This window comes from Schistocerca cancellata, chromosome 3, assembly GCF_023864275.1.
Source record: "Schistocerca cancellata isolate TAMUIC-IGC-003103 chromosome 3, iqSchCanc2.1, whole genome shotgun sequence".
Classification (NCBI taxonomy): Eukaryota; Metazoa; Arthropoda; class Insecta; order Orthoptera; family Acrididae; genus Schistocerca; species Schistocerca cancellata.
Genome location: NC_064628.1, coordinates 445505522 through 445533273, shown reverse-complemented (window position 1 = coordinate 445533273; position 27752 = coordinate 445505522). Strand labels below are relative to the sequence as shown.

The window sequence follows — 27752 nt, the reverse complement described above, 5'->3', positions numbered from 1 at the left end:
TTTTCATTTATTCCAGGGATCCACTTCCCTGCATATTTACGTCATAGATTTTATGGCATGTGGAAGATTTGTTTTGTCACAATTACGTGTAAGGATTGTCCCTAAAGTAGGGCACATTAGCCGGCCGGAGTAGCCGAGCGGTTCTAGGCGCTACAGTCTGGAACCGCGCGACCACTACGGTCGCAGGTTCGAATCCGGCCTCGGGCATGGATGTGTGTGATGTCCTTAGTTTAGTTAGGTTTAAGTAGTTCTAAGTTCAAGGGGGCTGATGACCGCAGCAGTTAAGTCCCATAGTGCTCAGAGCCCTTTGAACCATTTTAGGGCACATTGAAGGCGGATGTGCTGTCCATTTCTCTTATAGTGAATAGTCGCTTCGAGGCTTGATACGACTTAGCCTACTCTCTAGTGTATGCTAAAGATGTCCGGAACTTTGGCCAGGTGAGTACAGCAACTATAGGTGTGGACGAGGTTTCTGTCTCTGACCGGCCTTACGAGCAAGTCACTGCCCATTGGAAAAACTGACATATTTAAAGCTAAACCCTGGCAGTTTTTCCTAGCGAGTGACGTACCAATTCATTAGCACATTTGTGTTGCAGGTTTTACATGGGGCCCAAGCTATTCATGGTGGTGACACAACCCGACGATGTCCAAAAGATACTAACGACCAGCTGGCAGCGCGAACGCGATCCGTACTTCATGCGTCCACTGAGGGTCTTCGTTGGCGAGGGTCTACTTACCAGCAAGGGAGACGTCTGGAGAAACCACCGCAAGATCATTGAGCCCACATTCCACACCGAGGCAAGTTGGCATAAGACATTGCGATGAGTGTACTGGAGTGCGCTGGCACCAGTAATCCGTTAATACAACCACGGACGAAAACTGTCAAGAATTTGCATCATCATCATCACCTTCATTACACGGTTGAGGCCCGTTCTGGCCTCAGTCCATCTTAATCTTGGGCTTTCTGTGTCTCTTCGGCCAATAGATTTATATGACTATTCCATATTTGGAATGCTTGTATAGTCCATTCTTTCTAAACGCTCTTCCAAGTAATATCTATATTCGTCCGTTTTTCCCATATTTCAAATATTTGTAATTGATTACATATGTCCTAGTTTCTTATTTTAACAAAGCGTGTAGAGCCTCTTGGACTCATTTATGCGGTCCTTCCGCTTTAATGTCCACGTTTCACTGACATTTAGAATAACCGGCACTGCCATAATCTTGAACAGTTTCAGCTATGTTTCGGTGCGTGCTGTTTACAGTGCTCTTCGAATAGTTCCATCCATTATCCGGTATCTAATTTATTATTTATATTTGTATTGTAGTCATACCAGGTATCTGCATACTGTTTGGTGCGCCATATTTTTATCTGTAAATTTTTAGCGAGTGAGGTACTGTTTCAGATTACGTTGCAGAACCACCTTCGCGGTGTTGTCTCTTGTGCCTACATTATTAAATTCTTGAGCTAGTTCTCAAATTCTGTCCTCCAAAATAATATTTGCTCTTATTGGGTGATACATTGCCTAATATCTGTCTCCATGAGAGATGACAACTTACAAACTGAGTTAAATACAGTCGAACAAATAGCATCAAGCAATAGATTCACTTCTTCCTTGATGGACTACATAATGTATTAAAAAATCCAGGAACTTCGAAATATGTTGTTATGTGTAAATCACTACTGGGCACTTTTTGACCAATGGTAAAAACAACACTTCAGCTTTGAAAAAGAGCAGGATATCGGCACTACCAATATATTCCAAAACACCGCGCATAAAAATAGGAGTTTCGGGGCTTATAAATCAACTTCTGTTGGTGATAGGAGAGAATAGTCAAGTGTTTTTGATAGCGCTTGAGCTCTGGACCATTTTTATACCCAGCAGAAGGATCGTCTTACCGTAACTATTCTACTGTACAGGGTCAAAGTTTCAATATTAGTTACTTCTTCCAGCTTAGGCAAATGGAGAAAATCGTTTGGTTATATTTGATTTAGATGTGGTGTACGATGTGCCATAAGGAGCCCATGGAGGCACCATTTAGTTCATGGGCGGTTCCTGAGAAAAACCTAAAAAAGCTTTTTTCATCATTTTTTCGCCGTCAGCAGCGAATATCTAAATAACTAACAGTAACAGACTGCTCAAGTTTTAACAGTATATTCTCTAGCCCTTCCCGTTTCCAAAAATCTCTACCCGAGCCGCACATTCCACGACAGCTATGCTCAGAAAATGGCTGAATGTCTCGAATAGCATTGAAAATTTTCTTGATGTCTTTATCCATTTCCGAGACACAGCGATTCTGAGTTACCCTACTTGTACACGTAAAATAAGCAGGCAAAATGTAGTGTGAGACGAAAACGCGGCGCAACACGTAGAAATATGCTGTAAAGTATCTCCGTTATCATCAGCCGGGTTTTGGGAAACCCATGCTGTAGTACTGTAGCATAGGTAAAATTTTTGTGCCCGTAAAATCCGATCTGAATCGTAAAATTAGTTCTGCATTAATTCAATTTCACGTTAAATAACCATAAAAATTGTACTAATTAGTAAAATTCTTTCAATATGACTGACATGCCCCGCTGTACCAGCGAAAAAAGGGAACCAGTGGTAAATGCTCCTATCGGAGCACAAAAAAGGCCAACATCTTTTTGTTTAAAAAATTCTGACTGTAAATGGGGTACTAGCTGTCTCAATTAGATTTTCCTCGGCACCTTTAGAAATTTTGCCAAACTTTTAGCATACCAGCGTATTCGCTCTTTTTTATGCTGAGAGAGAAGGAGTGGCAGTTGGAAAAAGACGGAAAAAGTAATAATACTGGAAAATATTAGAAAATTGTTGTGGTACAGAAAGAGCGAATGACACAATGGCAGTGTGGTAGAAAAATAAGGACACAGTGGCAGTGGAACATAGTCGACAGTGGCAGCACATTGCCAGAAAAAAGAGTGAAACATTCAGTACCAGTGGGAGAAGAATAAAGAGAAGAAGAAAGTGGAAGTGGGTGAGATGGATGATAGTCAGTGACAGTGACAACAAGGAAGAGAGAGATAATCAGAAGAGACGGCAGCATTTGGAATGAGAGAGTAGCGGTTAGAGAGAGCAAGTGGGAGACGGTGACAGTGAGAGAAGACAGTAGGAGTAGTAGTAGTAAGACAGTATACTATTACCTGTATTTAAAAAAAAATGTAATATTATATTTTATCGCTTTTGCTGGTGGCAAAGCTTCTGAAATGGTAAAATGCTCTATAGAAAATTTTTACTTGTGGATAACGAAATTATATATTCCGCCAACCAGAATCAGATTCCCATCAGACCGACGAGAACGTTGACCGATGGTATTGTTTAGAGGCCAGTGACCGATATCAAAATTAAGCAGTTTGCGTAATTACATTGACCGGATACAAACAGAAAATAACGGTAAAAGAGATCTCAAGGACACTGAAATAAAATTTTGATAAAGTAATAGCCAATTGAACACTAGTAGCGTTCGGCTGTGGCCACCAAACTATTCGTCGGCAGCTCTCCTTCGCTGCAGCCTGAAAAAATTTAAAAATGCAGCATAATAATTATTTAAGATGTGCAATTAATGAAAAAGGAAAGTAGAGTCTCAATTCAAACACGGCTATTGTAATTAAATTAGAGTAATTAATTGCCCAAAAACTATCGAAAACAAACGAGAGAGAGAGAGAGAGAGAGAGAGAGAGAGAGAGAGAGCTCACAGCTCCTGCTTTTATATAATCCAAAAACAAATTACGGTGACTGCCTTCAACTTGCTTTACAGTGTCTGGAACAGAAAAAAAAAACATTCCTTACATTAAATCGTAAGCTTTTCTCCTTACTTTACAGATTTATTTACTCAGAGAAAATTAATTCTTAATGTACTTTAGCCTTAATTAAACGATTGGGGCATGTTCTATTAATTATTCAAAAAGCAATATTTCAACAGAACGAGGGAGACCAAGGCTGTAAGACAGGAGACAGTAACAGAAATGCACAAAGATATAATGACAATGAGTTGGGCTGAAAAAATGAGTAAGTTACAGCAATGGCTTAGTGAATTTGAGCGATTTACAGTAAGGGGTACTTGTGGGAGTGAGAAGTGTATGTTAAAAAGAGCGCTGATATGAACGCATGCCAATATTTTGGCGAAAATTTTTAAAGGTCTGAGAAAGGTAGGATCAGGCAGCTGATACCCCTCTCGTCAGTCGCAGTATTTTAAACAGGACTATATTCACCTGCTCAGATAGGAATATTTTCCCTCTGGTTACAGACTCACATGAAACTGTGGGAAATTCTACACAGATCAGCTAAAATATTATGACCACCTACCTGACAGCCGGTATGCCCACCTTTGGCACGGATAACGGCGGTGACGTGTCGTGGCATGGAAACAATGAGGCCTTGGTAGGTCTCTGGAGGGAGTTGGCATTGCATCTGCACATACAGGTCACATAACTTCCGTAAATTCTAGGGAATGGGGCAATGATCTCTGCGCCTCGTTCAATCCCGTCTCAGATGTGTTCCATTGGGTTCAGACCTGGCTAGATGGGAGGCCAGTACATCAATTGGAACTCGCCGCTGCATCCCTCGAACAACTCCATCACACTCCAGGCATTGTGACATGGAGCATTATCTTGTTGAAAAATGTCACTGCCGTAGGGAAACACGATCGTCATGAAGGGATGTGAGTAGTCTGAAAGGAATGTTGCCGTAATGGCGCCATCCACGAGATCCGCTGGGCCCATGGATGCCCTCGTGAATGTTCCCCGGTGCATAATATAACTGCCGCCAGCTTGTCTCCGACCCGCAGTACTGGGGTCAAAGAGCTGTTCCCCTGGAAGATCATGGATTCGCACCCTCCTATCGGCATGATGAAGAAGGTATCAGGACCCATCAGACCACGCAAAGCTCTACCACTGCGTCAACGTCTGGTGCCAATGCTTACGTGCCCCTTTCAGTCGCAGTTGCCGATGTCGTGATGTAAAATTGGCATGTGCATTGGTCGTCGGCTGTTGAGGCCCATAGTCAGAAGTGTTCGGTGCACTGTGTATTCAGACGCACTTGTACTCTGCCCAGCATTAAAGTCTGATGTTATTTCTGCCACAGTTCACTGTCGTGTTTTACCAGTCCGCCCAACCTAAAATGTCCGACATATTTAATGAGCACTGGCCACCCAACGCCACAAAGTCTGGGTGTGGTTTTGCCACATGTTGAAGACACGCACCACACCACTCCTCAAACATCCGACAAGTCGTGCAGTTTCCGCAATCCTCGTGCCGAGCCTCCTGCCATCACAGTCTGCCCTCGATCAAATTGAGACAGAGCGCGCACCTTCCCCATTCAACGCACGGACGGTACGCTCACTGATGTTACATGCACCGTGCGTGTGTCTAGCAGCTGACGCCAATATCACCTGTGCGGGTTTACATCGATAGTATGTCGGTGGTCATAATGCTCTGGCTTATCATTGTATATAAGTCAGTCTGACAGGGCAATATCCACCCACTTGTATGAATACCATACATGTTGGAGGATTAGAAAAGGAGACTCTACTTTTGCAGACCCCTACTTAAAGAAGGCCACCGTCACAAGGTTCCGCATGATGCCTTACATAATATCCACAAATGGAGGAAGATGAATTACCATGAAATAAAGAAAATTTAAAAACAGATGTTCACTTTCTCAAGCTTAGCATTGAATGATCAGACACAGTTCCCTTACTCACCACTTCTGACTGCAGATACTGCTAATAATCCCATCCAGATCACTCAGTAAACTATACCTCCCTCTCGCAGCCCCATTTTTCTTTAACATTTCCCGTACTACAAGTGAGACTAAACAGGAAGTGGAATACTGTAATTATACAAACTAATTTTTTGACGGGACTATTAGCAGTATTTGTAGTCAGAATGGCGAGTACAGGAACTGTTTCTCATCGTTCAGTACCAAGCTTGGCAAAAGTGAACATTTGTTTATTAATGTCCTTCATTTCAAGGCAGTTCATCTTCCTCCACTTGTGGGTGTTATGTAAGACTATCAGTTTAATAAGTCACAGCAACAAAATACTAACGCGAATTCTTTACAGACGAATGGAAAAACTAGTAGAAGCCGACCTCGGGGAAGATCAGTTTGGATTCCGTAGAAATGTTGGAATACGTGAGGCAATACTGACTCTACGACTTATCTTAGAAGCTAGATTAAGGAAGGGCAAACCTACGTTTCTAGCATTTGTAGACTTAGAGAAAGCTTTTGACAATGTTGACTGGAATACTCTCTTTCAAATTCTGAAGGTGGCAGGGGTAAAATACAGGGAGCGAAAGGCTATTTACAATTTGTACAGAAACCAGGTGGCAGTTATAAGAGTCGAGGGACGTGAAAGGGAAGCAGTGGTTGGGAAGGGAGTGAGACAGGGTTGTAGTCTCTCGCCGATGTTATTCAATCTGTATATTGAGCAAGCAGTGAAGGAAACAAAAGAAAAATTAGTAGTAGGTATTAAAATCCATGGAGAATAAATAAAAACTTTGAGGTTCGCCGATGACATCGTAATTCTGTCAGAGACAGCAAAGTACTTGGAAGAGCAGTTGAACGGAATGGATAGTGTCTTGAAAGGAGGATATAAGATGAACATCAACAAAAGCAAAACGAGGATAATGGAATGTAGTTGAATTAAGTCGGGTGATGTCGAGGGAATTAGATTAGGAAAGGAGACACTTAAAGTAGTAAAGGAGTTTTGTTATTTGGGGAACAAAATAACTGATGATGGTCGAAGTAGAGAGGATATAAAATGTAGACTGGCAATGGCAAGGAAAGCGTTTCTGAAGAAGAGAAATTTGTTAACATCGAGTATAGAGTTAAGTGTCAGGAAGTCATTTCTGAAAGTATTTGTACGGAGTGTAGCCATGTATGAAAGTGAAACATGGACAATAAATAGTTTAGACAAGAAGAGAATAGAAGCTTTCGAAATGTTGTGATACAGAAGAATGCTGCAGATTAGATGGGTAGATCACATAACTAATGAGGAAGTATAGAATCGGATTGGGGAGAAGTGAAGTTTGTGGCACAACTTGACCAGAAGAAGGGATCGGTTGGTAGGACATGTTCTGAGGCATCAAGGGATCACCAATTTAGTGTTGGAGGGCAGCGTGGAGTGTAAAAATCGTAGAGGGAGACCAAGAGATGACTATACTAAGCAGATTCAGAAGGATGTAGGTTGCAGTAGGTACTGGGAGATGAAGAAGCTTGCACAGGATAGAGTAGCATGGAGAGCTGCATCAAACCAGTCTCAGGACTGAAGACCATAACAACAACAACATGTAAGACTATGTTGGACCTTGTAACTACGGCCTCCTATAAGCAGGTGGTCTGCAAAAGTAGACACTCTTTTTCTGAAATTGTAATCATTTGTTTGTCTATACATATACATCCCATATCTACAGATCTCCGTCCCGTTTTAATAATTCCTTCACTGTGTGTCGTTTTTTATGTCTTAGAGTGTATTTATTGTCTTATAGACCTGTTGTAATATTTACAATACATGAATACACATCGAAGACATCGATACAAAATATCAGCCATATGATGTATCTTCGATACGTATTCATATTCTGTAATTCGACAATAGTTCTATATGAAAATAAATATGTTTTTTCGACGATGACGTGTCACGTAGATGTATATACGTCAGATATATTGTATCACGTGAGTAATGTTATCAGGTACGTAATGACTTCTTTTTCCTTTGCCCTACACTGTACGATATGTACAACTTAATGATTTTCAGTTCAAGATGCACTTTAGAATGGCTAGAAAACCGAAATCATGATTATGTGAAACAACAGAACAGTAATTTATAGTCAAATGGCGCAAATTTCTTTCAAAATATTCTATATGACTGTGATTCCCCATGAAGGAAAAATCGATATCTTCAACGGTTCCGGAAATGTTTGAGGTTAAACTTTTGGTGTCTCGACTTGTACAACGATCAGGAAGGTTGTACAACATTGTATGACAATAACGTATAGCGTTAATGATTAGATTAAATTGATAAACATCTTGGCAGTTAATACTGTACTCTGGAGTGGTATTCTAACCTGAGACCTTGTCTTCCGTGCGCAGTGCCTTCATTGATTGAGCTGCCAGGACACGACTCAACGAGCATTCCCGCGAAAGGCAAGGTCGAGTTTTGGAATGCCGGCAGTACCGGTCGGGCACACAGTTTTAAGCTCCCAGAAAGTGTCACACTAAGGTCACACTCTGCTGCATAATGGAAGATTCATTCTGGGAATGAAATTGTAGTTTTTCTGGTGATTTCAGGAATACTTCGTACCGTACAGGAGAAAGAGAAGAGACCTTGTATGGGAACTTGTTTTGTGACTCACTACTATGGCCCGGCAGGTGCTGAGCCGGTTCGTCGACTCATTCAATGAAGGCGCCAGGTTCACGTGCGAAAAGCTGGCGGCGGCTGCGGGAGCCGAGGTTGACGTGTACGGCCCCCTGTTCCATGCGGCCTTGCGGACCTTCACCTCGACCATCGTCGGCATCCAGCTGGACGAGTTAGAACCAGACCGGCTCAAACAGACCGAGATCGCCGACGAGGTGAAAGACGGCCTGCAGACCATACAGGTAAAGGACGCATAAGGCGCACGCTGCACGATCACCGTCATTTTTGCAGAGCGTATCTGGACGGCATTCGTTCATGAAATCGAAGGTGAAAAGCAGTAACGGATATTATTAGCTTATAGTGTTTTTGTTTTGCTTTTTGGTATTGTGGTTGCTACGGATTTAATTATCGATTGTCATTTGTTATTTGTAGTTCATTGCTGCTATTTGAGTTTTCATATGTCATTTCGTCATTTTGAGATAGTAAATATAGCTGTGGACGTTAAAATATGGAATGCCAAGTGGAGAAATCGGAACATTTCCAATATAATGTTCTGTCTGGATTCAGTAGAGGGGTGACAGCAACAAAGGGAGCCAGAAACATTTGCGCTTTGGGGTAATACCATTGAACAGAGCACGGTAAGAGAATGGTTTTATCTATTTAAGGAGGACCTTCTCGATATTAGTGACTTTCCACATTCAGGAATACCTTCGGGATTTGATGAAGATCGTTTATGCGCACTGGTTTGGTTCAAATGGCTCTGAGCACTATGCGACTTAGCTTCTGAGGTCATCAGTCGCCTAGAACTTAAAACTAATTAAACCTAACTAACCTAAGGACATCACACACATCCATGCCCGAGGCAGGATTCGAACCTGCGACCGTTGCGGTCGCTCGGTTCCAGACGGTAGCGCCTAGAACCGCACGGCCACTCCGGCCGGCGTTTATGCGCACTAATCCACAATGATTGACGTCAGTGAGTTTAATAACTGTGATCATTCCGCCAATGTGCGACATTGGCATTCAGTGGGGAAGGTCCAATAATTGGGTATATGGGTACCTCATGCTCTAAGCCAAAATCTGAAACACCAGTGAGTGGCATCTCTGCTTGCTACTCGTCAATTTGCTCGTGAACAACACCTGCAGCCCATAATAAATGGTATCTTTACGATAACAAGAGGAAAGGAAAGGGATGGTTGAGCCCAAACAAAGCAGAAACTCCCCGTACAAAGACCTTCGAACACCTATGGAACATAATATCATGCATCTGGTGGAGCAGCAACGGTGCAGTATACTACGAATTACTTCCCCTAGGTGTAACCATCACTGCTGCCATTTATTGTCAACAAATGAGGCGTCTTGCAGACACAGCCCAAGAACAACGAGCAGGATGACTGCGTGAAGTGATGCTACTTCACGATAGCGCTCGCCCGCATTCTGCTTGACTGACAAAAAGCGCTATATAGGAGATTCGTTCGGAAGTCATACCGCACTCACCTTATTCACGTGATCTAGTACCCTCAGATGTTCACCTTTTCCGGCCTCTATTGCACAGCCTTAGAGGAACTTTCTTGCCGGATGAAAACATGTGGTTTCTGAAAAGTTACCCCAACGTTGGCAGACTGTTTGTTGTAAATAGTGAAGGAGAATGTATTATTGATGACAAAAATCTATTGTATGTTTATCTGTTGTATTTAGGAAACTTGCGGAAAAACGCTGCGAACTTACGCACCAACCTAATAGATCCAAATTTTCTTCATGAAAGCGCTATATTTCCACCCAGTTTATAATCCTGTATTCTAAGCGTGTATCATCTAGCACCGAAAGTATCGCATCTTATCGTCATAAATTTTTTACATACATATGACTTCGCAATTGAAATGATTAAATGTTAGTATAGGATATCAATGCTTTTCTTAAAACGCTAAAAAGCACTGTGTCTAGCTTCCATAAGCCACTGTACATGTTGCTCTACTGTTTCATATTCAATGGTCTGGTGCTACTCTTTAATCAAGCGTGTAACTCAAATAAACTGAGTGAAAAAAAAAGTGAGTCACCCAGAACGGGAAGAGGGGACGAAATGAAGCTTCACGGGTAGGTAAGATATATGAGGTTATTTCAGTGATTACAAAATCGAATCAAATAAACAAAGAATATGGTAATATAGGCATCCTCATTAGTGTGACGTCGCTCCCCCTCTGTCCTGGATGCATGCGCTGATTCGGTTGTGAAGGATGTCATAGAGCTGTTGAATTCCCTCAAGAAGAAAGCTAGCGCACAGCTGTTCTAACTTGATATGCTGGATACTGGTATTAACATGGAGTTGGCGTGCGAGAGCTGGTACGCAATATTCTAAAGGGGCCAGATGCTGATCTGGCTGACCGCGGGAGTACCCCAACACCACGCAGAGAGCTCATAGAGAGGCGCACTATATGTGGACGAGCGTTATCATGTCAAACAATTGTCTCACGATACTGTCACGCGTGAAGTAACACATAAGGATACAGGACATTCCTGACGTACCATTGTGCAGCCTGAATTCAGTCAATCACAACCAGTCGTAACCTGAAATCGTGCCTGACGGTTCGCCACACCGTGACAACAGGAGTAACATCACTGTGCCTCTCCAAAACAACGAAACATTGGAGACTCGTCCCAATTCACCGCCGTATTCGTAGACAATGGTCATACGGGATAGTGCAGAACTGCTAGTCATCCCTGGACACAGTGGGATGCCATTAATCAGCAGTCCATGCTTCCCAGTCAAGGCATCACTAGAAACATAGCCGTCTATGTTGTGATGTTAACGGAACCCTGTTATGGGACAGTATTTCCTCAATACTGATGCTGAGAGTCCTCGACCAATGGTACGGGAAGGGGACAGAATGTTTCAAGGACTCCATTAGTTGATCTCGCATGGCAAGCGCAGATGTGAAGGGGTGACGAAGTGCTTGGTACACACCCTCTGTTGTGGTGGTCAGACGTGGTTGACTGTAACCTTGATAACGATTATGCCTTCCCTCACGTTCCCATGCAACCCAGCGTCGGGCCACAGATCCGGATATTACACGATCCTGACCCACAATGAGGTCCCTTTAAAATTATCATGTGCTGATAACCCTGTTTGACACTGGTACGCAACATCTCTTTGAGTTCACAGTGTCACTCAATATCTGATGCTGTTGAAGCGCATTATAACGCTTACCAAACATGGTAACAACACCATAAAAGAACAACACTAACACTCTCAAATGACCGTTCCACCTCTTACAGAGAACTGCAGCTCTAATCATTTACATATCCACCGATGGTGTGTAAGTGCTCAAAATAATATTGACATTCGACTATGTACACTGAAGAGCCAAGAAAACTGATGTACCTGTGTAATATCGTGTAGGGCCTCCGCGAGTACGCAGAAGTGCCGCAACATGACGTGGCATGGACTTGACTAATATCCGAAGTAGTGCTGGAGAGAACTGACGCCTTACACCCTGCAGGGCTGTCCATAAATGCGTAAGAGTACGAGGGGATGGAAATCTCTTCGGAACAGCACGTTGCAAGGCATCCCGGATATGCTCAATAATGCTTATTGCTGCGGAGTCTGGTGGCCAGTGGAAGTGTTTAAACTCAGAAGATTGTTCCTGTAGCCGTTGTGTAGCAATTCTAGACTTGTAGGGTATCGCGTTGTCTTGCTGCAATTGCTCAAGTCTGCCACAATGCACAATGGACATGAATGGCTGCAGGTTATCAGGCAGGATGCTTACGTACGTGTCACGTGTCAGAGTCGTATCTAGACGTATCAGGGGTCCCATACAACTACAACTGCACACGCCCCACATCATTACAGAGCCTCCACCAGCTTGAACAGTCCCCTGCTGACATGCAGGGTCCATGGATTCATGAGGTTGTCCCCATACACGTACACGTCCATCTGCTCGATACAATTTGAAACGATACTCTTCCGACGCAGCAACATGTTTCTACTCATCAACATTCCGCTGTCGTTGACGGGCCCAGACAAGGCGTAAAGGTTCGTGTCGTGCAGTCATCAGGGGTACACAAGTGGGCCTTCGGCTCCAAAAGCCCATATCGATGATGTTTCGTTGAATGGTTCGCACACTGACACTTGTTGATGGCCAGGCACTGAAATATGCAGCAATTTGTGGAAGCGTCGGCACTTTTGTCACGTTGAACGATTCTCTTCAGTCGTCTTTGGTCACGTTCTTGCAGGATCTTTTACCGGCCGCGGTGATGTCGGAGATCTGATGTTTTACTGGATTCATGGTATTCACAGTACGCTCGTGAAATGGTCGTACGGGAAAATCTCCACTTCATCGCTATCTCGGAGATGCTGTGTCCCATTGCTTGTGTGCCGACAATAACAACACGTTCAAACTCACTTAAATCTTTATAAGCTGCCATTGTAGCAGCAGTAACCGATCTAACAACTGCACCACACACTTGCGTTGCTAAACGCAGCGCCATATTCTGCCTGTTTACATATTCCTGTAAGTTCCTGTAACTGAATACGCATGCCTACAACAGTTTCTTTAGCACTTCAGTGTATCTTGGGTGCTTCACTCTTTTTATTAGGCACTTTACATCGGTCAAAATAGCTTTCTAACATTGAAAACTGATTGTGCTGTGTGACTCTTGATCGCGATATGTGTGGTTTTTACAGTTCTACGCTTGTGTGCAACTGCACAACTAAGCAGAATTTCTTTAGAATGCAGTATCTATTTGGTCACGATTCAACGTTCCATTGTGATCGAAATCACTAAAGATAGTATCCAAAAAGAACAGCATAAGCACAGAAGGGATTAATTAAGGACTTTTCTGAATAAATCATACCATTCTGTTATATCAAAAGAAGAATTATTAATTGAGAAAGGAATGAATTTTACAGTTTAGCGGTCCGTCTACATCAGAATAATTACAGAGACGCAGAGGAAATTGTCCGTAGTCATTATAAAACGCCATCCAGGCGTTATAACCAAGGAAATCCTGCATTATAATGAATAGACGCAGATTCAAGCCCTGCTCGTACAGAACACAGCTCCATTCTCTTAGTCAATCTGGCAACCTGTCCAAAGATTCATTTCAAGGTAAAGAAGCAAAGCTACGTACTCGTACCTCGTTTGTAAGGTTTATGACTCACTCTCTAGTCTTGCAGGGTTTCGAAATGGCCTGCATCATGAGGATAGTGTAGGAATGAAACTTCGTGTTTCTTAGACCCCAAATATACACTTACTTTTCGACATCCTCTTTCATGTCAGTGTAGTTTTGCTAGTGATTTTCCAGGGTGCACATTACATCTTCGAACTGTGGTTCTGAAAGGACTAGTAATATCCACTTACGGTTACCAGGAAGCCGATTCAAAACGTTTTCCGATGCCAAACACCTTTAGGTCTCGAGTAGGTGGAGGTCGGAGGATCACGAAGCTAGTGAATAGCGATGGATGGTCTAGTAACATATTTCAAGTCGCTCATCATTCTCATTGCCAAAGCGCGATTGTGTGCAGGACCGTTGTCTCGGTTAAAAATGATTTTATTTTATTTGTTTTTTTTTCCCTTATGCAAAATAGCTCTGAGCACTATGGGACTTAACATCTTAGGACATCAGTCCCCTAGAACTTAGAACTACTTAAACCTAACTAACCTAAGGACATCACACACATCCATACCCGAGGCAGGATTCGAACCTGCGACCGTAGCAGTCCCGCGGTTCCGGACTGCAGCGCTTAGAACCGCATGACCACCGCGGCCGGCTTCCCTTATGCAAACCTGGCCACTTCGAGCTTTTACTTTTCATTCAAGTAATCACTCCCAACCTGTCGAGCAGCTGATCTTTAATCCTTGGAAGGTTATCGATAGGACTCCCCTTATCCACTCCATAACACGCTGGCCATTTACTTACTAGGAGACGAGATTGTCTTTGCGTTTTTCGGTTGCAGTTTATCGTGTTCAACCCACCGTGTTCAGTGCTGTTTGTTTATTAGCGTGAAGTGTGATCCACAGTATGATATACGCACACAAAAAGAGTTTCAATTTGTCTATGACGATACAGCTTTGCTAAAAGTTTAATTTTCGAATTTGTCTTTTATCAGCATTTAGTAAATCGTACCCTTTCAGCACAAAGCAACGCACGGTCCATTATTGATGTTACATGTAACATACTTATTTTGCCAATATGCGTACGTCTTCAGCTGTTTTATACAAAGTTTTCACCTCATCAATCAATACCAAGTAAAAATTTGTATATTTAATCTAATGTACCCCAGCTATTAGCTATATGTGACGCTAACGAGCGCACTTACTCGTCATTAGGCCAAGATAATTTGCTAAACGTAACAGCTAAAGCTAGTCAAACTTCAAATTCCTATACGCATTAGACACTCTAGAAGTAGCATAGTTCCATTGTTAGTTAAGATACTAATTTGAATCACAATAACAACAGTGTAGTAAGTTAATCTACATATGGTATTGTACAGTACAACGTCTATAATAATGAAGGCTAAAGATTATATATATATATATATATATATATATATATATATATATATATGAAAAAATACAGCGTCTTTGTTTTATTTAATATACGTTTAGGAAAGGAGAACCGAAATGCAGTAGACGGTCTTCTGTACATGCAGCCTGCGTACCGCACGAAACAATTAGGTATTGGTTAAAAACAATAAAAGTAATGTGGTTTAGTTTTTGCTAATGTACGGACCCCATGAATCGACTTCTAATCTAACAAGTAGAGAGATCCTAGGACATGGATTTGCTGAGGAATTCGGACAACTGATCGTAATGTGCTCGAACAGTTTGGTCGCATTTACGAGTGAATAGCGTCTTCAGTTCATAGAATGCAAATATTACAAGAAAAGACACTTTATACATTGTAAGCGATGAATTTCTAAATTAAAAGCAGTAAATACGACGTCCATGATGCAACAGGAACATGAACCTGAGTAACAATGTCCGAAAGCGAAAAGAAAAAAGTTTCATTTTTAAAGGATCGGGGTAGTCGTGTTGTAATGATAATGAAACAGCTAAAAAATGGAAAGTTGCTGCCCGTGCTTCCAGTGGCATTGCAGATTACTCGATAATCATACTTGTTGCATAAATTAAATGAGAGAGACTGTTAAATGGTTAAATGCTCCTTCTCATCCATTGTCCGATAATAATGACAATGTTAGGACTGTAATTTAAATTTGTTTAAAAGTTGGTGTGAGAATATCCGTATCTTATCTTTCGATCTAGGCTTCAGTTAATGCTCTTGTTCCTCGAATCTTTTTCTTCATTATAGTGTTGCAATAGGTGAAGTAATCGTCGTCCGAGGTCTAAGTAGACTTGGGAAGGCGGTACTGGAGGTGTCAAGTGTGCAGTTGCTAGTACGTCTGTAGGCCACTTACGCAGCCAGATCTCGAGCCGTTAGTTCCCCGTTCCACACTCTCTACTTTCTACATCCGGTCTTTTGTAATGCTGTGGGACTATGAACTTTGGTGAAAGGTGAAAGACCATTCAAGCTGTTTTCTCTTTATTACATAATATGACTTTTGCTAAGAGACGTTACAATGCCCCCTGGCAGCAATTGACTAACGTTAAGAATGTTCGGCAATATGCTGCCACTAACGTCCGTTTTGTCCTTGTTTGTCACCTTATTTGGAATATTCACTGTTCACTTCTTTGCTCTTTTGCACTATAGTTTTAATTACACTCTTTATGGTTTTTTCACACTTTGCGAGGTGACCGTAAACCTAGTCCCAGGGTCATTACAGTTTTCTGGCTCCCCCATTCGGGCTAGGTGCGGTCAGAAAACCTGGGAAAACTGCGTCATCTCGCCTGGTTTGTCTTAAAACACAGTTTGATTGTTCATCAAAAAAGGTTGGAATTTATGCAATGTTCACAGATAACACAGGTTATTTATGACAAAATGTTAAACTTTTAGTCTCCTTGTTAAAAATGTACCTTCTACACTCTTTCACATTCGTGATAATATTTGTTTTCTGTGTCACACTGAAAGTCAATCATTAAACAGTTTTACAGTAGTGTAATGGATTGTCTCTACACTTACTCACGACAAATGTTCTACCATGGTATGGCATTCGTGTCAGTTTGCTTCACTAATATGACGAAAACACATATCATCGAACAAGTGAATGTTTTGAGTTTATACACAGCAAACTAAAGAAAAACCGTTTTTCACGAAATTTCGTGTTGTATAAATCATTTTCATTTTAGTACATTAACAGCGTAGTTGGTAATTTTCGGTTGAATGTCGACAATGTCCTACGGAGCGGGCGGTGCGAAGCAATTGTTGCGTAGCGTCGTCTGGAACGCGGCGTGCCAACGACCGCTGGGGTCGACGACCTGCTCGCCGTAACAGCGACGGCGTGCTGGGGAGGCGGCCGTGCAGTCGCGAACCGCGCCGAACCATTCACCAATGTCGGTGTGTTGCAGTTGTTTCCCGCGACCGGCTGGCTGTCGGCACGGCACTCGTCTCTGCTTCTCCGCATGGCTCCCCGTCATAACGCATGAAACAAATATTCCACAACGGTGTACTGTCTTTAAGGATACAGATTATTAGCTGTGGAAGAAAATGCAACTTGGTTAAAAGCGTTTATTGTTCAGTAAGCCGTCGTTTCGCTGGTATGCACAGGATGTTTTGGCGTGATAACGGGTTTCTTGTGGCTTCACAAGTGAATCGCATTGTGACACTGGTATTCAGGGTTCGTCACACACACGTTGTACTACACACGTTCATTTGTTCTCACGGTCGATACGCTGCCAGAACGTACCTCAACACGCGAAAATGTTTCGGTTCACACACTGTAAACGTTTCCGTCGAACGATGTTTGTTTGAATCGACTCCGAACGGATCACTAACTACCGTTTTTACACACAGTAAATTTATGGTTCGTTAAGCACTGCACTATGACAGTTAGTCACTCAACACTTGACTTATACCGACGTATATATTGGTGCAGATACAACAGTCATTTTCTGTCCCTGCTACACACAATATTCCGTCGTTTCCTGGATTGTTTATGCACACAGTTTATTTTTAATGCATATCAACTGTTTTTAGCATAATCACTCTCATCTACATTGAGTCCACTGTGTTTACCATGTCATTACACACTTTTAGTAATCTTACTAGGTATATATGGCTCGTTTTTGTAATTATTTAAAGGTGTGTGATTTTTGTTACATAGTTTTCTTTTCCTTTTTCGGTGTAGCTTGCCAGGTTATCACCCATCTAGCAAACAGATTTTACCATGTGCATGACAGCTGGACTTGGGCATATTGCTCAATAAATACTTCATTTACTACTAGTATTTTTTTAATGATCTGTCCTACAGGACTACAGTGTAGTTTCCGCGTCGATTGACTTGATTCGCGTACCGCGTAATTAATATTCAAGGACGTGTACCAAGTACACGGGCTTCAATTGAAGCATTGATACATACAAAGCGTAGGTTACACGGAACGGGTTTGTCTTTGATTGAATTCTGCTCCAGTGTCGTTCTCAGATCACTATTGGCAGTAAACGTTACATCACATAATTGTTTCGTACTACAAAGTCAATTTTTGACCAGTAGAGACTCTCTCTCAGGGTTCCTTAATTCTAACACAATCACACCTGTTACATTACTATATGAGATTTCATCATTAATTGTACTTACTTACTACAAATGAAAAGTGATTCAAGAAATTAATCATTATTTTATCAACAAAAGGATTATTCATTGCTTGATGAGCATATAGTATTTTAATGACCCTAATTGTCTGTAAACAAAGTCTTCAGTTTGCATGCTATTGCTCAGTTTACTGATTCTACTTTCATGCTATGCTTAGTTATTTATGTTTTGGTTCCTCAAAATTTTAAATACACACAAATTCTTTCTTAAAGCTAACATACTTATACACTAAAACACAACTGAAATCTTCTCATAATGACTACTCTTTACATCTGACAGGTCATTGAATAAATAATTTTACTATTCCACTCTAACATCTTTCGAATCTCTTTAGCCACTACTTCCCTCCTCGACCAAGGGATGGAGTAAGATGCGCGACAGTATGTTTTGTGGGGCATCACCTCTATGTGACAGTGGTACCCCTTGACTATTCCTGGTCGGTCGGTAAATACCATGGTATATTCCGATAGCAGCTGTGTCAACTGTTGCTTTTGTATGTTGCTTAAACTTTCAGATTCCTGTACCTTGGTTTGAAATGCATCAACATTTGTTTCAAAATTTCTATCTTCTATACTCGGATAATAGAGATCCGTCACAGGTGAATAATCATTGAGGTGTAGTACCCAGGGGTTCCTACATTTGATATTAATTCGATTGCAACATGACACAAGTACCTCCTTCGATTTCAACATAGACAACTTAATCCTCCTACCTTTATTAACTATGCTTAGTTTTCCCGAGGAGAGGTCGATCACTGCGTCCCTCTCACGGAGAAAATTACTCCCAGAATGCAGGCCACCTTTAACCCTTTAACAATGAGGAACGAGCTCACTATGGCTTCGCCCTCCTTACAAATCTCCACCTGCACCTGGTACATAACTAATTGGCTCTGTGCACTTATAGCTCCAGACACCTTGCAATTATTAACCGGGAAAGTCGGTATGCTACGTCCCTTCCCAGCGCTTTAAACAATTCTGTACTCATCACACTCACTGAGGCACCTATGTCGATGATTATATTCACTGCAACATCATTGATTTTCGCTTCTATTATGGCTTGCACATTTTTGTTGTTATCTTTCTTACATTCATGCGGTTCGGTCAGTAGATCTTTATCCATACTGATACCGTCGTTGTATCGCAGCATATGTATTCCAGGGATATTATTGTCATTTGTGTTGCTCTCACTCCACCCCTCGGCCAGCGATGGAGAGCATATCGTGGCCGATTCTAGTTTGTTGGATGACTAGCTTGCGAGGTATTTGGACGGCTATTGTCCGCGACCTCTACTATGTGTATGTTTTGATTTGTAGGCCGCCACGACTGCGCGATAGGCGCGTCTTGCAGTGGTGGTCTGTTGTTATCGTACCGGTTATTACCTTGCCGTTCTGGGCTTGGTCGCCGATTCTGATTCTAATTGCGATTACTATCGCTGTAATTGCTATGCCACTGACCTCGCGCATTTTTCAGTGGTTGGTCCCTGGCAGTCCGGAATCGTACCGGTCGTCAAATCGACGCTTTTTATTATGGGACGGCTGCCCATACCCGTTCTGACTTCTACCATTATTACCATTTTGCGAATGCTCTTGCCGCTTGTTACCACCCCCACCGTTTCCATGATTGTGGCTTTGTGCACTATTATTTCTGTCATGTTTACACCCTGATCCATTGTTCCATGAGTGATCACACGCTGCTTTTACGTCTTCCTGAATTAAGTCTATTGAATCTAGAACAGACAGGAAGTGTTCCATGTCGCTCTCTGGTATGTGTATTAATTTCTCTTTGATATGAATGGGTAAATGTGATTTCAGAAGTCTTATTATGTCTCTTGGTGAGATCGGCTCATCCCAGTAGCGCGTCTTGTTTATATACTTTTCGAAATACCGTCTCAAATTCCTAAGACGGGGTGAGTACGGTTCGGGATTGTATACTTCTTTTCTCAGCCGCTCTTGTATACAAGGCGACCAGTATTTCGACGAAAACGCCCTTTCGAACTGTTCATGCGTCATGCAGCTGTCCGCTACTTCCGTAGCCCACAACGCTGCATCACCCTGAATGTATGACATTACGTATTGAATTTTTTGTGCTTCGTTCCACACACTAGGCAAGATATTTTTAAAGCTTTTTATGAATACTACTGGGTGTACTGACTTCCGTTCAGTAGTAAACGTTTGAAACTGCCTATTTTTGATCAAACTTTCTTCAACCAATATTTTTGGACTATACTGGTTTGCTCCTGGGACATAGGCTGTGTGCTCCGACCCGAAGCTACAGCTCTTCGCATTATCACCTAAAGATTCACAATTGTTTCGTCGCGTATAAGTTTGTGCGTTGCAAAAAACATTGGCTGTTGGCGACATAGTTTCATGTTCAAGATGTTTGCTGCTCTGTGCTAAACCTTTTTCCAAGTCGGATATCCGTTTGCTAATATTCACTTGCCACTGCGGATATCCTCACTGAGTAGTTGTTTGATGGTTTGCACGTCGTTCTGTACTTGACTATTTACTGCGGTACTGAACGATTCGGAATCTCTATCTGCCATGGCTGCTTGTACCTTAGAATTAATATTTTTGTCGATCTCGCTCTCCTTTGCTTCTAGCCAAGAGTTGAATTCGGTTTCAAGTTTAGTCGCTTGTTCGTTCCACTTCTGCTCTACAAGCTGTGTGGAAGCTTTTCTAATCGGTTGGCTAAGACACCTATCTCGTCTACCATGTTAGTGTTTGCTACTTGCAGGTTGTTGACCTGTACAGTCAACTCCTGCACGGCCTTAGGCATCGACTCATAATTCTGTTTCATACAGGCAATCTCTTTTTTCATAATTTCTAACGATTGCACAAGTTGCTGGTCCCGCTCAGCTTGCTGGCGATCCCGCTCAGCCTGCTGGGCAAGAAACTTCTCCTCTAGCTGGCGATCCCGCTCAGCTTGCTGGGCAAGGAAGATCTCAATTTTTTCGTCCTTTTCAGCTTGTTGTTGCGCAAATTTTGACTGGTAATCCAGCACGCGCTCTAATATCGCCTGAAGTGAATACCCACCAGGCAGATTACCACTCTCTGGTTCCTGCTTTTCTGGGGGTGGTGCAATTTCTTTATCTACATCTCCTTGAGCACTGGTGGGCGGTGGCACCACTTCCTGTGCCCCTGCCCCCACATTTTCGCATGGTATATCCTCAAAGAGAGTACTTGTACTGCTTAATGCACCCGTTTCTACATTTCCTGCACTAACTAATGGCTGTTCCTCAGTATCCATATTGGTCGGACGTTGACTACGCAATTTAACCATATTCATAAATTACCTACTCGAACACAAGATCTGACAGTTCTGCCACTTGCACACAAAATATGTTAATTTATCTACAATACACTGCACACTAAAAATTACTATTTACACTCAACTTTGCCTGTCATAAATACTAACGTCAAACTACGCACACCACTAGCGATATGAGATCACTTCACTGGAGTTAAGCTTCTACAAACAGGACAACTACACTGTAGTCTTACCTTTAGTTTATCTGATTTCGGGGTTCAGCTGCCCCCGGATTATGTAGTCGTTACAGTTTCTCAGTACTATCAGGATCGTTTCCTCTGACTCGCTTGCAGTGGTGCGTTTTTTCATGAAAGAATTTTTGTACATTCATTAATACATGGCATTAATCATGATACACACACATACATTTATCACTAAATACATACATGTATATAACAATAGACAATGAAATAAAACACAGAAACAGTTATTTTCGTGGTCACTGCAAATTCGGGCCCCGCGTTTTTGGGCGACAGTTTCGCTTCGTCTCTTTTCTATTTGTTTTGTTTTATTATTATTATTCGCGTAACAACTAATGTATGAGATAAAATATGTTACTACGAAAAGAGACCCGAAATACCTTTTAGTGATGCTGTGCTATGCCTTTCTTTGGATCATTAATTTTCAACAAAACAAAATATATTATCTTCTTATTGTTCTGAATCTGGATTTCTATTAAAGGAACATTTTTTCGTTACTGTAACTCGCCATAAAGTTCAACCTATCTTCCTTACTTTATACTTATTGAAAAGGTTAATGAAAATTACTTCGTTATCAATACTGATGTTACAGTACGCAATGATTGTTCAACATCATAATTTTGCAGTGGATTTTTGTTAACAGTAAAACAACAATAAGTACCACGACTAACACGAGAACATGAGACTATTATCGGAGAAAAAAGATGTTTTTACTATAAGGTTGCCAGACCAGAACTACGCACAGCAAGATTTCTTTTATGTGATGAAAGTAAATTATCTTTTTGCACTGTTAGTAATATATTATCAGCAGCCCACAGTCAACACATCATAAAATCTGCTGCTCTGCTCTCCAACTTCGAAAGCTGAAAGAAATAATTTTTACTTCACTATTACCTGCCCGCTTCTTTGCGGTCTGATAGATTTCATTTAATGAAATTTGAATGCGCCGTGGCAACGGCTCGTTCGTTCGTAGCGCAGCTCTGCACCACGAATAATATTTAACTAACTGAAAATGTCTTAAGGGGATGGGATACAATACCAGGCAAGCTTATCATAAATCATAATGCAAGGTTTCACTAAGTAACTCTATTCAAAACATTTAAATATACTAATTATTACACACCTTTAAAATGAGTACGTAATGGCGTACATCTCTCGATCTTGACAAAAGAATGCTACCCTAGCGTACACTATCACGTCACAGGCTATCCTACTCCCGTAACTCCAAGAAGACGACAGAGAAATTAATGTTCGTTCTGTATTATTTATACTAGTCACATATTCTCATCTTTGTTTGATATTTAATAGGTATCTTCTGTGGCGGTTTCAGTACTCGCCGACACAGATATTATCTAAAATAAATAAAAAAACAGTACATAATTTTATACAAGAACAAAACATGACACACAATGTTTTCTCTTTATTACATAATATGACTTTTGCCAAGAGACGTTACAAAGCGGAACCTTAGGGTGAACTGTTAATGAAGACCTTCACTCATCTGCTGTTAGCGGGAAAAACACGCACCACTGATAGGGTTAACCTCATAATTGCGCGCCGCTAAAACTTACGAATCTTCACAATGAACAATGAGAGTAGAATACAAATTACGGTAACCTTATTACAAACGAAACATTATGCAGTGCTCTTCTGGAATATTTTACGAACACTAAGAAGAAGCAGACTATAACCGATAGTCTCTGGGGTGTATAGAAACTACGAGGATGGGAAAGGAAATTTCATCTTCAGTACTATACACCAGATAATTCTGGTACCGATATTTTTGAGTCGTGCAGCATGTCGTACGCTGCCGATTGCCAATAGAAACACTTGATATTGTTCACTAGACTGTCTTTCACGTGTAGCGTAACAGAGCCTTCGCACTGGGCGAATTATTGGCATATATGTTCGAGTAATTAGTAGTACTTCACTTTGATTTCCACGTAATCAGTGCAGGTTTCCCCACACCCCACAACTGCTGCAAACAATAAATTTCGTAGACAGGATTCCGTCGATACAAAATTCACCTCTAGGAGTAAATTGCTCTGTTCTGTATTTTCACAAAAATCCCCAGTTGCAGTACCAACATTATCTTTGATGCGCAGTTCTAGATTACGGTTATGTTTCTAATGTGCCCCGTACGAGCTGGTGTGGTGGTACGCACGTTTTAGTCGCTTCCGGGAGAAGCAACGTTCAAATTTCCGTCTAGCCATCCAGATCAAAGTTTGTCGTCGTGATCCTAAATTCACTGTTACAAATTCTGAGATGGCATTCTACCTTACATTTTTGGAAACGTATCGTCAAAAACCATGTTGCAATAAGAATTTTGTTACACCGTGCTGGGGAGACACTGTAATGGTTTTATTACGTTATCCCGCAGCAGTACTCCAGAAGAGGACGTACAAGCATAATGTAGACAGTCTCTTTAGTAGATCTGTTGCATTTTGTAAGCGTACTGCTGATAAATCGTGATCTTTAGTTTGCTTTACGCACAACATTATATATGCGACAATTCCAGCTTAAGTTACTCGTAACTGTAACTCCCTAGTATTTAGTTGAATTCACAGCATTTAGATTCGTGTGATTTATCGTGCAATCGAAATTCAGCGGATTCCTTTTGGTACTCATGTGAATGACATCACATTTTCCACTATTTACGGTAAACTGCTACTTCTCGCGACATACAGGCACATTGTCTAAACAGTTTTGTATTTTGTTTTGATCATCTGATGACTTTATAAGAAGGTAAATGACAGCATCATCGGCAAAAAATCTAAGAGTGCTACGCAGATTGTCTCCTAAATCGTTTATGTATATCAGAAACGGCAGAAGACCCATAACACTTATTTTGAGAACGCCAGATATTATGTAAGTCTCCAGGCTTTCGTGGCCGTTGTCACTGAAGTTAAAATCTTCTGGATTATTAGGCCGCGTCATATTTCCTCTAAAATAATCGACTTTTCGACCCCTCTGCTGGGATCTTCCTTAGGATCTACCGGTGTCCACTACTGGTAGAGCACTCTCCAGAGTACTCCGAAACTAATTGTTCAAAATAATTTTCTAGAATCATTCAGAACGACTTGGGGTGACGTTTTATTCCTATCTCCGACCTTAAACATGTATTTTCACCAACATAACGAGGGTAGATTGAAGTCACCACCAACTATAGTTATATTAATGGAGTACCTACTTGAAATGAGACTCTAGTTTTCGTTGAACTGTTCAGAAAGTGAGTTATCTGAGTAACAGGATGATCGGTAAAATGAACCAATAATGCCATACAATCATTTCATTTCATTTAGCATCGGTCACGTTGATGTCGAAGATCTTGAGCAACCTTCCAGAATGTGTCAAAGTATGTCCCATCATCATAACAGTGAAATGTCACACAGTATAAGAGTACATTAAACTCTCTTAGCTCCTCTAGTATGCGTTAGCTCCTGTAGTATGCGTTAGCAGCGAAAAATTGCACCCAGGTGTTTTTTGAGCAGAAAAATTAACTTGCAAAAGTAGCTTATTTTGCACTGGCCGGATGCGCGACATGGTTCATTATACTGGCCCTCTTTAGACAGACTCCGGGACCCAAAGCGCGTGGTCTATGCTGGCGAAAATTTGACCACCGGCCCCAAACAGGCACCGGGCCAGACAATGCAGGATCCTGCAATCGTCTACCTGACACCCAGTGTTCGGGCCACTACCACTACTGGCAGGGGCTCAGTTCTTACCAGCTGCCTGTTCGCTCCAGGGGCTGACTGCCAGTGGCCAGCTGCCGCCTCCTTCCTTGAGGACCTATCCAAGACTGTGTCAGATTTATACAGCACAACAAGTACAGGACATGCAGTTAACTACAGTGATTGAGGGAAATTAAGGCTTGCGTTAGTGGCTTGATCTTTACAATCACGGAACTCACGCATATTATCAGCACCAGATATTCATCAACGGGTAGAAACACGATACGGTTTTCGATAAAATGAATAAAAAGCAGTGATATATAAGACGTGTCAGTCGATCACTTGACTGACACGTTTCAACTTAACCTCTTTAGTGTGGAGAAACAATCTCCACAACTCCGCCAGACAGCTGAGTGCGCCGGCCGGAGTGGCCGAGCGGTTAAAGGCGCTACAGTCTGGAACCGCACGACCGCTACGGTCGCAGGTTCGAATCCTGCCTCGGGCATGGATGTGTGTGATGTCCTTAGGTTAATTAGGTTTAAGTAGTTCTAAGTTCTAGGGGACTTATGACCACAGCAGTTGAGTCCCATAGTGCTCAGAGCCATTTGAACCATTTGAACAGCTGAGTGCAGAGTTTTTCATGCTATCATCTCCGATTTAATAAATACTTAATATCGATGCGTAAACTGCCGTTCCAGTGTAACAAAAGCGATACATACGCAACTGGAGGCGAAAAATGAAAAGTTTGCAGCAAGGTCTCAATTCTTTGTATCCTTATTCACCAATGATATAAGTGTTTTACTGTGTGTGTTCATCATCACAGATTCATTCACCTATTGAAAAACTGTATCGCGTAGCCTCCTGTAGCTGCAATACGTTTTGACAGCTGAGTGTAGAGATGCTCATAGTAGTGCTGTACACATCTTGGGGGGAAGTGTGCTGGGCTCTACCTTCATCCTGATGACTGACGGTACGACCTTGAGCTGTGTTTTGTTTTGAAATTCGTGTATTTAATGCGACCTGTTTCGGTGCTACACTGCACGTCATCAAGCCCTAAACAAATGGTGCAAATGGCTCTGAGCACTATGGGACTTAACATCTGAGGTCATCAGTCCCTAACTAACCTAAGGACATCACACACATCCATGTCCGAGGCAGGATTCGAACCTGCGACCGTAGCGGACGCGTTGTTCCAGACTGAAGCGCCTAGAACCGCTCGGTCAGACAGGCCGGCCAAGCCCTAAACAGGCTACTTCCATAGTCACTAGAGGTTCGGAGTTGCTGGCAATGCAGGAAGGGCAAAATGCCGTCCCATCGTGATGCACACTCATCCAGTGGGAGAAAGGCTTGCTGAACGTGTTAGCTGCGAGATTACTAACACACCTTCAGCCGTAGGCACACGGATCGTGCATTCGAACATTGAGTGTTGAGTGTGCCGTGTTCCTGACACCACAGCATGGAAAAAGCACGTTGGGAGTCTTTCCGAACGTGCAGAGCAGTATCTAATGTGACAGATATTCTGAACGTGCGTTTGAATGCTGACAAGTGAGGTGGAACAATGCCATGTGCACGCCATCTCTCTTCAGTACAAAATCGTGAGACGCCATACTGGCTTTAAATTGAATCCCATACGCAAAAATGCCTTTTCTAAGCATCAGAAAACTGAGGATCTTTCGAAAATCCGTCGTTACTTGTATAATTTGTTGTAATAAAATGACAAGAAACGTCATATTGTTAGTTCAAGAACTGTTGTAACCTGTTTATATGAGAGTACGTTGTTTCAAGGCAACGGCATACAAAGGATCCATAAGAAAAGCAATGTTCTTAATACAATTTGGTAAATTTAATATCATGTAATAACATATCTAAATTTGAAAATTTCCGTATACAGTAACAGGCAGAGAATGGTTGCAGGGCAGTCATTGTCGGTAGAGATTAAATGAGTAGCGTTGCGGATTGGTAAGATAGCAGTGTAGCTGGTTCGCGTCAAAATATATTCATGTATTTTTATTACTTGCCATTGCGTTTTCTAATAGGTCCTGATGCTTTCTTATTAATTTAATAAAAGTATATTATTGTATTCTATGATATTCGATGTTATGTATATATAAGAGCACTCTTTCTGAGGAGTGAGTTTGTTCATTGGTTTAATCCACAAGACAGCTTGCACTACTTGTAGCGAGATAGTTTGCAATTTCTTGTTTTAAGTTTCTTATTTCACATGTTGTAAAGATTCTGCTAGTGAATAGGAACAGTGATCAAGTTAGAATTTGTATCGTACTTTTCATGATGGAACATTTATAAGCCGATGGCTTTGGTACTTTTTGCCTTATAACATGTCCATGGATGTTGAAGCTGCTATTTATGTGTACTACTGACAGAAAAACGTGACTAACATATGAACAAGAGAGCAAATGTGGGTTTTAACAGAGCTAACGTAGTGATTTTACGCTCGTCCATGTCGTAAACAGTGTGATGTGCGAGCCAGATACAGCCG

The 27752-nt window shown here is 41.8% G+C and overlaps 1 protein-coding gene across 1 annotated transcript in view; it reads left to right on the top strand.

The window, feature by feature from the left end:
• Positions 1 to 418: 418 nt before the first annotated feature.
• The window catches only part of LOC126176361 (cytochrome P450 4C1-like), a 62513-nt gene continuing 35179 nt past the window's right edge, over positions 419 to 27752 (top strand). The window contains exons 1-3 of the mRNA XM_049923515.1: positions 419 to 438; positions 597 to 798; positions 8391 to 8618. Of these exons, the coding sequence (XP_049779472.1) occupies positions 419 to 438; positions 597 to 798; positions 8391 to 8618 (450 nt within the window). The remainder of the gene's footprint in view (positions 439 to 596; positions 799 to 8390; positions 8619 to 27752) is intronic.